Genomic DNA, 14,391 nt, shown 5'->3' on the forward strand with positions numbered 1-14,391 from the left:
AAGAGTATTCTTCTTCTTCCTCTCTTACCGACATACAAGAAAGACAGATTTTTATATATTTAGACAGAAAAGTACAAAACAGAGTTCTCTGTTCAAGGTCAATTTACATGATCTCACCCAAGAAAAGAAAACAACTTTCTTGTTTTCTCAACACCGTGAAAAAAAAAAGAAGCTCTGTTTTCTTCTTAGAAACTTCCATGATGGGCTTGCAACAGGAGAAAAAACTCCGCGATGGCGGCGGTTGCTACCTAAAACAACACAACGAGCCAGACAAAAATAAAAAAACACAGAGAAGGAAAGGAGCTTTTGAAAACAACAAAGAAAAGTTGAGGGTTATAAGTTTTTTCAAGGTTTGGAGAAGGATAAACATACGAACGACCCGATTGATCTTTAGAAGCTTGAGTTTAGGAAGAAGTTATAGTCATGGTGATCAACATTGAGCTGTTTCAGCCATGAATCCGCAGCGCTTTGAAGATAAACCAACCGGTCTTGGTCAAATCCCGTCATCCCCCAAAGATCTCCTTGCATTTTGTAAGTTGCTACACCAAATGGAGGCAATGGGATTCTCTTGTTTATAACAGACTCTTCACAAAACTCTGTTTCTTCATTGCCTGTGTTGTTGCTTTGATCTCCTTCCACCACATTATCTGCAGCTTTTAACACCATTTAATAAAACCAGAAACGGTGCTTCTCACTGAGCAACGGATTCGACGAAAATTAGTGATCATGCGTACCTTGAAAAGACGAAGATAGAGTATGATAAGTTAGGAAGCCTGTCGTCAAATCTTTCTCGTTTCTGCAGGTCGGGATCTGATATATCGGGTACCTAATTCATCAAATCATCACTCAATCACTATTTCTAGCAGTTAACCAATTAGGAAGGGTTATGTTAACTAACACAACGAACTACTTACCACGCAACAGCCATCCAACTTGCAGGAGACATGTCGACACTCCTTAAGGTCATGAGTCCTGGATATTTCTCCACCAATACGTTTATCTGAACAAAAACCAAGAACAGTACTTTCGTTTCAAAACCAAAGTTCAATAAGAAAAGAAAAACTGAGAGTGCGGTTACTAAGAAATGAAATGAAAGGAGAGAAGAGAACCTTGTCGGTTAAGGGAATCCGCTTGTGCGGAGGATCCCTTTCAATGTACTTAAAGTCAAGGCAACCAAGTCTCTCTTTCAGCAATGGCGTACCATCCGGATCGAAAACCGAATCTTCAGAGACAGCATCCCATGTTTTGCTCGAATCATTGCTCAATGACCTTGACAATAGCTTTTCACTCTCACTATCGCTCCAACCCTCGCTACTCTCAGATTCAGCCACCTCATTCTGGTTCCTGCAACACCCAAAAACCAAACATCAAGAGATGTCCTAAAACTTCCATTGTCAAACCAACAAGGCTCATCACAACAGACTAAAATGTCACAGTATCATGTGAGTAAAGTAACCTGGAAAGCAAGGCGGGTTTGTTAGTGTGGATTTGGATGGCAGATAGGTACGGGACATAGTACTGCATAACGGTTTCACCATTGCTTAGATCAACCTGTGTTCCAAAGCCATATGCACTCATCTCATCATAACAATCCCAGAGATCACCAAGCCTGAAATACTCAATCTCCTCCTTTCCCTGTTCCTGCCACAAATTGTTAATATCACTCAGACAGCTCTGCAACTAACACACTACAAAGATCACTCACAAAGCCAATGTTTAGCTGATAATCTAGCTGTCATTAACTCCTAATTACCCCCAAATGTAATTAAACAACCCTCTAAATGATACAGAACCCAGAGGATATACCAAAGCAACCAAGAAGATTCAACCAAACCTCAGCAGTGCTTTGCAATTGGATTATCGAATATAATAATAATATAAAAAATAGTTGAGTAAAGCAAATTCTGTCGCACGTTTCCACGTGGTGTTATAGAATCCATAAAATGATGTGACACCATTTAAAGGGGATAGATAGATTTCAATATATTTCATAGATAAAATTCTCCTTGATGGACCATGCAATTATTGTCTCTATTGCCAAAATCTCATCTGAAAATTCACACCAAATCATTAAACTATTTCAAGTTCTAGGTTGTCTGATACATCATCCTTGATTAAAAAATAAGACCTTTAGGACAAAATCTGTTGATTAGAGACAAGATTTGGGGGGAGAGACAACCGATTAAAATAGATTTTAAAATATGATTAGTTGAGACTTAAGACTCTAATTACCCCCCAAATCGAGGATTACTCAAGAGAAGAAGAATTAAAAAATAGGGATTTACCTGAGGATGAGAGAACGAAGGAGGCTTAGGAGTGATTCCTAAAAGAAACCTCTCCAGATTTGAACGACCTTTAGTTGAAGAAGACCACCACCACATTCTCTCAATTCTTCTTCTTGGTCTTCTCAATCTCTCTGATTTTGAGATCTTTATAAACAAATTTGAGTCCACGAAATGGAAGACAAAGTTTGGAAATTTAATAATTTCTGGTCTTCTCTCATTAATAAAAACACCACAAATCCCAATATGGTAGCTTTATAATTCCCAATATAAAGCTCTTTCCTTTTTATCGTTTTATGTAAATCCCAACACTCAGATTCTCACCCAAAATTTTCCCTTTAAACCCTCCCAAAAAAAAAGATTACTCTCACCAAGAAAAAATCAAGAACACAGCTTCTGGGGTCTTCTTAAAAATCGAAACTTTCGATTATAAAGGGAAAATGATAATCAGAAACTGGGTTCTTTTTTACTTATTCCCAGATTTTGAGGTTAAAGTTTAACTCTTTTAAATTTTCTGATGAAAAATGGGGACACAGAAACTGAAGTAGAGAGATTGAATAAAGCTTTCTGAGTAGGATTTGCTTTGTATTAATGGAAGAAGGAAACGAAGAGGACGAAACGCTTCTTCTCTTTCTCTTTCTTTCACTCACTCTGATCCTTGTAATTAATTTCCTATTTTTTTTATTTATAAACCAAACCCCAAAGTATGAAACTGAAGACTTTTGTTTCTTTCTAACAAAATATATTAATTATATTATAAATAAAAAGCAACTCGTATCTAGCTGAATTAAAAAGGAGAGGATTGCGATATTTATTATTACATTATCAATTAATCATCATATTTGTATATAGCTAAATAAATAAATAAAAATTTGAAAGTGTAGACATGATTACGTCATTAGTACACCAAAAATCTAGTCACATTAAAATTTAATTGGTAATAGTTTATTTTGTTTATACATCGAATGTGTTCATGACCTTTTGCATTATGTATTTATCTTAGAAGATAATTAGCTAAATATGGATTAAATATAATTTTGGAGATCACGAGGACGTTAGGCATAACAACTAAAATAACCCTTTAAATTTGTGCGGTGAGTGATAAAGCTTTTCGAAAACAGCCATTAATAAGATTTTTGTTTTTTTCGTAAGTTTTGTTTTTGACGTAAAAATTTTAATGTTTTTTTAAGTTTTTTTTTTTATATATATAATGGTTTAAGAAACTGTAAAGCCACAAATCTAATAAACGGAAAGAGTTGTTCAATGCTGATTACTGGTTCGTTTATGTAGAGATTTTATGAGAGATATTACATGTCCTTTATAGGTAAAATATCTTTCTCAATTTTCTCAAAAAAAATATCTTATAGTATAGCAAATTATATAGCTTATAGAGCTCTAATAAAGAAAAATGTTCTTGTTTGACCCCCAAAAAAATGTTCTTATGCTCAGTCTATAAATAATAATTTACGCATTTTTTGAATCAGAGAATAATAATTTACGCATTGATGGTTTTATCCTACTTTTTTTATAGAGAAAATAAATCATCATGATTTCCTAACATGTAAAAAATTAGAATTATAATCTGTCAAAGCGTTTAAGATTGACAAAAAGAAAAGCTAACTGTAAATATTTGTAGATATTATGATTTAGTTCATGATGTAAATAAACAAAATTAATTCTCACAAATTAAATCTACCATTAAACTAGGCCTGGGCATTCGGTTAACCATTCGGTTTCGGTTCGGTTACGTTTGGTTTCGGTTAGTTTGGATATGGTAATATAATAACCATTCGGATATTTTAAGAATTTCGGTTCGGTTCGGTTCGGTTACCTTTCGGTTCGGTTCGGTTTGGATATTTAAATAGATAACCGTAACTAACCAAACTTTTATCACGTTCGGTTTGGTTCGGGTTTTTACCCAAATTAACCAAAATTTACCGTAACTAACCGAAACTAACCAAAATTTACCGTAACTAACCGAAACTAACCAAAATTAACCACAAAAAAATACAAAAAGAAAATACAAAAAAAGAAAGTATTAGAAAAAAATATTAAAATTTGATTCGATTTTGTAAAAGAGTATTTAACTTTGACAAATATAACAAACAATATTTGAATATTTTGATTATTTAAAGTATTTGATTATTTTGATTCTAAAAATAATTAATATTTTGAGTTTATAATTATAGTTTTGGATATTATTTTTGGGTATCTTATAGGTTTTTGGATATTTCGGTTAACCGTTTGGTTATCGGTTCGGTTCGGTTCGGTTTCGGTTAGTTTGGATAGGGGATTTTACAAACCATTCGGTTATTTTAAAAACTTCGGTTCGGATATGGTTCGGTTTTTTTCGGTTCGGTTCGGTCGGTTATTTGGTTAGCGGTTTTTTTGCCCAGGCCTACATTAAACCATAATTTCTCAGTCCACAGTAAATTTTGTAATAAAAAATGATTTAACAAGTATTTATTCCACCTCATATAAATATCTCTTTTCAGTTTTTGTATATTGTTTAAAAATCAGTTAATTTTTGGAATTGTGATTTACTATTTCATTAATAGCTTTTGTTTTGAGGAAGTAATAAAACAATATTATTATTTGTATTTGTTTTGAAACGAAAAAATAACTAATATCCGTCATATTTATTTTGTCGTCAAATTGATTCATTAAGCTGTAACAGGAAATTACAGAGTTAATTCTACCTGCTTTAGCTATCTTATCTGCAACATTTGTTTTCCTCCTAATATGCTGAAAGTCAAACTTGCAAAATTGGGAACTTTAATACTAGCAAAAGGTAAATTGCTATGAGAAAATGTTTCAATCTTGGTTTCAACTTCAGAGATTCTTGTTGAAGATATTTGTAATAAACGTCATATTTAATCCAACATAGGACGAGTCAATACCGACGTAAACTTAATTATTAGACTAAAAAAAGTCAGAAGAAAGATAATTACACAAGTAAAATAATAGTATTAAAATAAATAGAGAGAATGTGAGAGAAAATAAGAAGAGCGAAGAATACGAACACTAAAAAGTGTTGTGTCGGAGCAGTGCGTTTACTGCTAGACGCGTGTTTGCCAAAACTGCGTCGGTCTTTCGCGTTTTACTTCTTCTTTTTATTCTTTTCAATTTTTGTTTCTTTCTTTACACTGTCTTTTTTTCTTTCTTTTTTTTTTTCATTTCAATTATTCAAATTTTTATCAATACGTTTATTTTTCTAAATCATGTTTTGAATTCTTACTAATTTTCGATGTTTTAAGTAGTTTTTCATTTGTGGTTAGCAATAAAAAAGTTTAAAAGTTCTACCGACTAGGTTAAAGAGATTAGTGTAAATGGATAGTGGACATTTAAAATAATTAATTAACTCACTAAAAGTCTCTAAATAGATATTATAGCTTCTAAAAAAAGTGTAAATGATCAAGCTGGATTCTATAAAGCTCTAAGCAATTTCTTTTGGTTTCTGTGAAAAAGCATTTTCCTTCCTATTAAAGATTTGAATTATATTGAGATGTCAAAGAAAGAAAGAAATAAAACTTAAAATGATATTGTTTGTTCTAACACGTGGGGAAAGTGGTTTGTTACTTTGTTTAGCTAAAGTCACGTGTCCAATATGTTGTCGTATCCTCATCACACTACTCCGAGTCGCTATGTCGCCAACGCTATGAGTTACTATTGTTAATTTGTTATCCACAAATTTAAGTCGTTGTACTATAGTGAAGTGGTTGTAGTGTTATGATTATATGTATTGGACCGTGTGATGCAACGGATATGCTCATCTCAGAGATACGACTACGGCTACAAATTATGGTCAATAATCTCACTTGGGCTTAGCCAATGTTTTCATGCCCGATCCGGACGCTTTCTTCAGTTTGGATTAAGTGTTAATATCTAGCTATTTTAAAACCGAAAAACTCACAAAAACTCGCTATTAACCCGCGATCCGGTAAACTGGTCGAACCCGGATATAGATTTTTAAAAATTTATTGCTTTTGAAATAAAATATAAGGTTTTAGACTTTATTTAGTCATTTTAAATTGAAGACCAATACACATTCACTAAATTGACTCTAGTGGATCCCATTTTCTTCTTATCTCTTTGATCAAATGCATCTTTTTAGTGTAATTAGTGTAACAGAGACTAGGAGCACGAGGTTCATGCGGGTGTCTTAGTCTTAGCATTCTTGTGAATCTATAAATCAGATTGCTATGAAAGCTTTGATCTTTAATTGATCAAAATGGCTTAACCTCAAGTGTGATCCTCATCATGTTAATTATTGTGGATAGCTTTAAGTTTCAAATAAATCTTAATTTGGTTAAAATGGTTAAATCCTAATCTAGATCAAATATAAATTCTTTTGAAAATCGCAAATAGTTGTGTATAGTAGATTTTGGTTTTGCGTTTGTTACTGTAATTTTCTAAGTTGGAGATAAGAAAACCCAAATCAAAATTCGAAAAAATCTGTTTTTTTTTTTTTAAAAAGAGAAAGCCCATAAATCCATTTCTCGATCCTCTTTATTTCCAATCTCAATTTATCCATTGATTCACGAAATCATCTTTCTCTTCTTTATACCTCTTCGACTAATTTCTTGGTGATTTCTTCTTTCGTGATCCATAAGGGTTTAGTAGATCCATCTCTCCCTCTCTCGCAAGTTCCAAAATTTCTTTGTCTTCAGGGAAAAATGCAGAAATCAATTGAATATCTTGTAAACATGGGCACAATTACAGATACTGATCTGGTGCGGGGATGCTTTAGCTAAACCTTTTAACGCAAGGTATGTGGGAAAAAGAGAAAACTTGGTGGCTTGACAGTAATTGCAAGTCACCCAGCAGCTCTTACAAGAGCTGGTCTCTCGGCCCATGATATCCGTCCCATGATGCGCAACTTGGCGTGTACCACTCCCTCGCTGACGATTAAATTAGACTTGTTACTATTTGTCTAAACTCATTGCTTGGGTACCAAGTTCATTTGAATTTGTCATCTTACGATGGTTTTGTCTTATGAAAAACTTTATTTTTGCTATTTTTAGGTTTCATTTGAATTACTTGCAAGTTTTTTTCTACATTGTAGCTCGGATACTCTTTTGAAAATATGATTTGGAATTTTGGATCAAGTTTCTATTAATCCAATGCCTACTAAAAACACGTTATATATTCTTCTCATAACGCTTCTGCAAGTTTAATCATAAGAGTTATACTAGCATCTGTCTCGAGATTGTTTGTTCTCTTGCTCGCATTAACTTTGCTCAAGAAGAGACAAAGAAGTGGGTACACATAATTAACCGTCCTTAATTAATCATAACTCATCAGAGCACTAGTTGGTTTTTTTTTTTTTTTTTTTTTTTTTTTTGCATTTTCTATCCAATAATAAATCAGAGTTGGTAACTAAAATAGAAATGCTTACATTGTTGAGATTGTATTCCTCCATTTTTCCCTATCTTTTTACCTGTAAATGGAATTATATTCCATATTCCATATTTCCTTTATATGGAATTATATTCCATCACCTTTATATGGAATAGAGGGAGGTCGACATATAAATATAAGAGAAATTGTTAAAAATGCCCCTTTTTCAATACCCCTTTTAAAAAATGCTCCCTTTGAGAGTCCATTTTTAAGTTTGCCCTCTTTTAATTTTTAATGACCATTTTACCCTTATTTGAAACAAAATTAGGTCCACAAAATACAAAATATTTTTTGGCGGGAAAAGTGATCCCGCAATTTTCCCGCCAAAACACTTGTAAAAACCTTTAAAATACCTTGTAAAATTTTCCCGTAAAAATTTTTCCCGCCAAATTTTTTTTTTTTGCGGGAAAAGTGATTCCGCAATTTTTTTGGCGAAATTTTTTTGGCGGGAAAATTTTTGGCGGGAAAAATTTACAAGGTTTTTTAAAGGTTTTACAGAGTATTTACAAGTGTTTGTAAGGTTTTACAATGTATTTTAAAAGGTTTTACAAGGTACTTATAAGGTTTTATAAAGTATTTATAACTTGTAAAACCTTATAAAAAACTTGTAAAACCTTATAACTTGTAAAACCTTATAAAATAGCTTGTAAAATCTTATAATATCTTATAAATATCTTATAAATACGTTGTAAAACCTTTTAAAATATATTGTAAAACCTTATAAATACCCTGTAAAAAACCTTTAAAATACCTTGTAAATTTTTCCCGCCAAAAATTTAACGCCAAAAAAATTGCGGAATCACTTTTCCCGCAAAAAAAAATTTTTGGCGCGAAAAAATTTTACGGGAAAATTTTACAAGGTATTTTAAAGGTTTTACAAGTTTTTACAAGTGTTTTGGCGGGAAAATTTGCGGGATCACTTTTCCCGCCAAAAATTATTTTGTATTTTATGGACCTAATTTTGTTATATTTCCTTATATATTTGTGATATCTTTTATTAAAAGAAGGGTAATTTAGTCATTTTGTACATAAAAGAGGTATTTTTAAAAATGGACAGCCAAATGAGGTATTTTTGAAAAGAGGCATTTTTGTGAGTCTCCCTAAATATAATCTACTAATGCGATTTGATATTTTTTAGTATAGATGTCAGTTATGAATAAAACTCTTATGTCAAACCCATTCCATCTCAAACCCATTCCATCACGGAATGAAATGAAAGTTCATTATTTTCGAGAAACAAAAATAGCAACCAAAAAAAAAAAACAGAGAACAAATACTTGGGGATTTTCATTTTGTATTATAAACAAATTACAAATATATTTATTTATAAACATTAGTTACTTTAAAATTGACTACCATATTTTTCGTCTTAAGTTTTTTTTTTTTTTTGGTAAAATCGTCTTAAGTTTGTATAATAGGTCCTAGATAATGTTAGGAAATAAATTATATAATCAGGTTTCTTCATAAACTCAATAATTTTATTTTAAAATTTATATATTTAAAGAATATGTAAAGTTGTCCGTCAAAACGGCATACACAAATCCTACCCAAAAAAAAAACGGCATACACAAAGCGGTATCAAATCAAAGTTCTCTTCTGTTAAATTTTATAATTTTGTGACATATCAACTTACATGTTAATCTGCCAAAACATTTTGAGGATACAAGTATACAAACTGCAAAACATTTCAATTAATGTTTTCTCTTGTGTTCATTTATTTCTTGATATTTTTTAACTATTAGGTTGTAATACCTTTAATGTCAAGAGATTGTGAACCAAGAGATAGTGTTTTTCTTTGTTTATAGAAAGATATAAGCTTGCCTAACTTTAACAGAGCATTTGGAGTGTTCCCACAACTCGTCATCCACTAATTATTGATCAACTTCATATTCCAAATTCTTTATTATTGTGGAAAATAATTGATAAGAAGACAAATATAAATGGGTTAACTATATATCGATTGGATGATCATTTGGGATGGTAGTATATTGCATTTATGTCGTGTCATTACTAGTTCTTCCACTAGTGAAAGTGTATATTCGGTCTTCCTCATTTTTATGCTTCTTTCATCTGATTGATGAAAGGCAGACCAAATTCTTTTCTTTCTTATGTCACTTTGCAACATAATGTGATGTCGTTCACTAACACTCGGATACACATAAGAATGCTTAGCATTAGCTATTCTATTATATACATATAGGTGTGTCTGTTCGGACTTCATGATTAACTCATATTTTTGTGAACTCTGGTTGACGTAATTTAATAACTATACTTCTCTGCGATACTCTGGTGCCATATATGGCGACCCGCATATAATACTTGTTTTTTTTAAGCAATATATAATACTCTTTTTTCAATAATCGGGTAAATGTTTTACCAAAGTCTAGACTAATTTCCAGAACAAATGGAAATTAAATTAACGTTGTTCTTTTACTTGGCCATTCAAAACACATATAGTGGCCAAGATGAGATCGCAATAACATGGTTTGGATCATACTCTCTCCTTTCAAGAAGAAGGAAGAACACTTCAACCATTGAACCGCTATTTCTTTAAACCGATTTAATTACTTATTTTATGTTGGCATATATATAGAAACAGTCATATCTTATATTCAAAATGATCTCACGATGTTTTCTCAATTTTGCCTCCTAAAACTTATAATTCCATTATTTTATAGTATACATAGAAGACTTCGAAAACTATAGACACATGCATACATAACAATCCCATGGAATCAAAAGTAGAATATGCCATATATCCCATAGACATACACTTTTATTCGATCACCTGTCACGATATATGAACGAATAACAAATTCACACGCAAATTGTCATCACATACGAGGAAAACACATGAAAAAAGGAGCTTTAGCTACGCATATTCCTCCTAAAAAAAGTATATCATAATCAAGAAAAAGTTTGTAGATGATTATACTAACTTAGACGATAATACTAAGACGTAATCACAAGTGCTAACATTTTCACCCTCGGAATATATTACTATATTTCAACCACATTGAAATTTTATATAAGAAGTTTCGGCTAACACCATTAACACAAATAAATAATATTCACGTGACGAAGATTCATGAACGATATGTTGCTTTTCCAGATGGAGTAATAAGTCCAAATAGATATATTTTGTTAGTGATGTTTGTGTTTGTGTAATGTTTTGTAAACAACAAACAAGGATGATTCTATCAAGGAGGAAAACGACCTTTGGAAAGAAAATTTGTATTGATCGATAGCTTGCAAAAAATTACATAGATAGAGTCATATAGAGCCTATACCTAGGTTTTAAGGGGAAATGAATTTTCACATTATAGAGAATACTAGGAAAAGGTTAATTAAGAGAGGAAGATAGAGTTAGGTACATCAAATATACGAAATATACTACGTACCAAATAGACCCCTCACCTCACGTAATGTCCTAATCCAACTATTTATCCCACTTTCTTCATGGCCTCTCGGGATGATCGCACCTCTTTAATAAACTAATCTTTAATAATGCAATTATGCAACACCCTTTTTGCTTAATCTTTAATGGTTGGATAATCTAAATCGAAAACTTGAGTAGTTTCAGAGTCATTAAATGTGAAAACCGAATAAAATTGAGTACTAAAAGTTTTTTTTTTATCAGCTATATTAGATCGGCTCAAATAAGTCAATGATGGGGAGTGCTAAAAGTTAAGTTAGCTAAGTTTTACAAGTAATTATTTTTATTTGCAAAAAATTTCTCAGATTTGTTTTTTCCATTTTTCATTTTTAATCAGATTTATTTTAGTTAATATTTTTTATTTTTCTGTTCATTAAATTTACTATATGGAATATTATGAAAAAGCCAAAAAAGGATCAACTATAAAATAATTTTTTGATTCATTAATCTGTCGAAAATTTTCATGATTGGCTTAAATTTCTCATTTACTTTTTTTTTGTTGGTAAAGAAATCTAGTACTATACATAATCGCTGAACCGTATATTTACATTGTAAAAAGTGTGTATGCCATACGTAACACTCAACTACTTACGGATGAATACGTTCACTTAATTACAAAGGGTTTCTTGCAAATTATAAACTCAAATGTCATGTTTTATTCGGCCAAAAACCCGCAAAACGAACCAAACTTTGGAAATCACGATCAAAATAATATTTGACAAGTATCAACTATCAAGCCACATGCATTGGTTACACATCATATTATTCAATTTGTAATTATAGCTATGTGTTGTTCTCATGCATCATAAATTTTATTTTTCTTTTTCTCATCACGCATCATGCATTCTAACCGTAACTTTTGTCGTTTATTTTCTTTTTTCAATATTTTTAAAATTAGTGGGAACTAAAAGAGTTACGTTTGTTGCAAAAAGAAAAATGAGTTACATTTGTAGACAAAAAGATGAAAGAGAAGTATCGACAAATAAAACAAGAAGGAAAAAGAGAGAGTTACATTTATGCTAATACGTCGCTCACAAATCAAAAGTAATTCTTCTTTTCAACATAATTGAATTTAGAGTTATAAATGATCATGAAAACTTCATGAACGTACGTGTACCAATCAAACGCAACAGATGATATAGACACACAATATATTATATAAGAAAAAGTTTAATTGTTTATATACGAAAATTTTAATGACTCGTTATGCACAATCACTTTTGATTAGATATGTTTATTCGAGAGTGAGATATTGGATGCAATACACTTCCTGACCATGTGTATATATACCCTCGCTAACTTAAGACATATATCAATCAAGCCCACAAGCCTAATTTAAAACAAAAATATTTCTACCTGAAACAACATAAACAAACTGGAACCTTCAAAACAAGAAGTTCCAAAGCTCATGGAGACACCACCAAACATATCCAATGATTCATCAGCATCCGAGAAAGGAGAAGCAACAAGGCAACAACAACAACCAAACAATAGGTACGCACTCACAGTTGACGAGGTGATCGAGCAACACATTGGCGCACTTGGGTTTGCTCAGATCTTGCATGCTCTCTTAGTCTCCATCGCTTGGATCTTCGATGCTCAGACCACTCTTATATCCATTTTCTCCGACGCTCAGCCCGCTGCGAGGCTTCTTGCAACCGGTGCCATCGTGGAGGGCGCGTCGTTGTGTGGATTGGCCAGTGGAGAATGGGAATGGATTGGATCAAAGAGTGACACTGTTGTTTCTGAGTGGAATCTCATATGTCAACATAAGTTTCTTGTTGCTGTTCCTTCCACTCTATTCTTCATCGGATCTCTTTTCGGTATGGATCCTAAAAACTACTGTATTTAGCTTCTCAAGTTTGATATTTACGGTTTTTGCAGAGTGTTTATCTAAATAGAACGTTTAGTAAGGGCTCTTTTACATGATTCTTTTGTTTATTTAAATACAGGTTCTGGTGTTTATGGATATCTTGCTGATTCATGGTTTGGTCGAAAGAAGACGCTATTACTCTCTTGTGTATTAACTTTTGTCACGGCCTTCGCGATCTCTTTTTCACCAAACGTATGGGTTTACGCATTCTTGCGTTTTGCCAATGGTTTCTTTAGATCAGGAATTGGGTCTTGTTGTATCGTACTCGCAACTGAGATTGTTGGCAAAAAGTGGCGAGGCCAAGTAGGGCAATACGGTTTCTTCTTCTTCACGTTAGGTTTTCTATCTCTGCCACTCATGGCTTATTTGGAGAGAAAGTCATGGAGAAATCTTTACCGGATCATATCCTTTCTTCCCCTTGGATACGCGGTTTGTCTCTTGCCCTTTGCTTATGAGTCTCCTCGATGGCTTCTTGTCAAGGGACGTAACAAAGAAGCCATGGTGGTCTTGAAGAAACTCGCGAGGCTTAACGGGAAACAACTTCCGGCGGATCTAAGCCTAGTCGATCCAATTCCAGAGAGAGATGATCAAACTTCATCATCGGAGAAGTTTTGGAAAACAAAATGGGCAGTGAAAAGAATCATAATGGTTATGATGGCTGGATTTGGCAGTGGCTTTGTCTATTATGGAATTCAACTAAATGCTGAAAATCTCAACTTCAATCTTTATTTAACCGTTGCTGTTAACGCACTGATGGAGTTTCCAGCGGTTTTCATAGGAAGTTTCCTCCTCGGGGTCATGAACCGGCGTCCACTATTCTCGAACTCATCATACCTCGCTGGAGTCGCGTGTCTACTCTGCGCGGTTCTCTCTATCCACCGCGTGATCCGTGCCATATCTGTTGCGAAATGGTTACAACTTGCAGTTGAGGCAGTTGGATTCATGGCATCCTCGACAGCGTATGACGTCCTATATGTCTACTGTGTCGAGCTGTTCCCAACAAACGTTAGGAACACTGCTGTCTCGCTTTTGCGTCAAGCGTTTATGCTAGGAGCGTCCGCAGCACCACTGCTAGTTGCGTTGGGAAGGGAAAGTGCAATGATGTCGTTTATCGTGTTTGGTGTTGCATCTGTGCTGAGCGGCGTCGTGAGTCTCTGGCTACGAGAAACACGAAATGCTCCGCTTTACGAAACACTAGCACAGCAGGGGAAAGCGGAAGAGATCGAAAATGAAACAATCATGAGTACTTGATTGCATTCAATTCACAGTGTTGTGTTTCTATGGAATAGAATGTTTACATCCAATAATTGGAAATATGTAAAATCTTTCATATTTCCATTTAAATGTACGAAACTGTTGATTGTTCATCTCTGAAACATGGTTTTGACTCAAAAACAAAG

At 33.0% G+C, this 14,391-nt stretch overlaps 2 protein-coding genes across 4 annotated transcripts; one reads left to right on the plus strand and one right to left on the minus strand.

The window, feature by feature from the left end:
• Positions 1 to 24: 24 nt before the first annotated feature.
• LOC9324976 lies at positions 25 to 2,939 on the minus strand. Of its 3 annotated transcripts, XM_021009957.1 has the most exons (7): positions 2,286 to 2,939; positions 1,457 to 1,641; positions 1,110 to 1,344; positions 915 to 1,000; positions 735 to 826; positions 373 to 647; positions 25 to 248 (listed from the first exon to the last, which is right to left on the minus strand). In XM_021009957.1, exons 1-6 carry the CDS (start codon positions 2,379 to 2,381, stop codon positions 391 to 393), a joined length of 951 nt encoding a protein of 316 aa, XP_020865616.1. In that variant the 5' UTR covers positions 2,382 to 2,939; the 3' UTR covers positions 25 to 248; positions 373 to 390. The 3 variants fall into 3 exon arrangements, with proteins under 3 accessions (XP_020865616.1, XP_020865617.1, XP_020865615.1); XM_021009958.1 differs by having other exon boundaries at positions 33 to 647; positions 1,457 to 1,635; positions 2,286 to 2,938; XM_021009956.1 differs by having other exon boundaries at positions 33 to 647; positions 2,286 to 2,938.
• A 9,359-nt stretch (positions 2,940 to 12,298) lies between these two features.
• Positions 12,299 to 14,386, plus strand: LOC9324977 (organic cation/carnitine transporter 1). Its single transcript, XM_002887431.2, has 2 exons — positions 12,299 to 12,941; positions 13,071 to 14,386. The coding sequence occupies exons 1-2, from the start codon at positions 12,527 to 12,529 to the stop codon at positions 14,240 to 14,242; spliced, it is 1,587 nt and encodes a 528-aa protein (XP_002887477.1). The 5' UTR covers positions 12,299 to 12,526; the 3' UTR covers positions 14,243 to 14,386.
• The last annotated feature ends 5 nt before the right edge of the window (positions 14,387 to 14,391 follow it).

The sequence above is a fragment of the Arabidopsis lyrata genome (assembly GCF_000004255.2).
Source record: "Arabidopsis lyrata subsp. lyrata unplaced genomic scaffold ARALYscaffold_2, whole genome shotgun sequence".
Lineage (NCBI taxonomy): Eukaryota > Viridiplantae > Streptophyta > Magnoliopsida > Brassicales > Brassicaceae > Arabidopsis > Arabidopsis lyrata.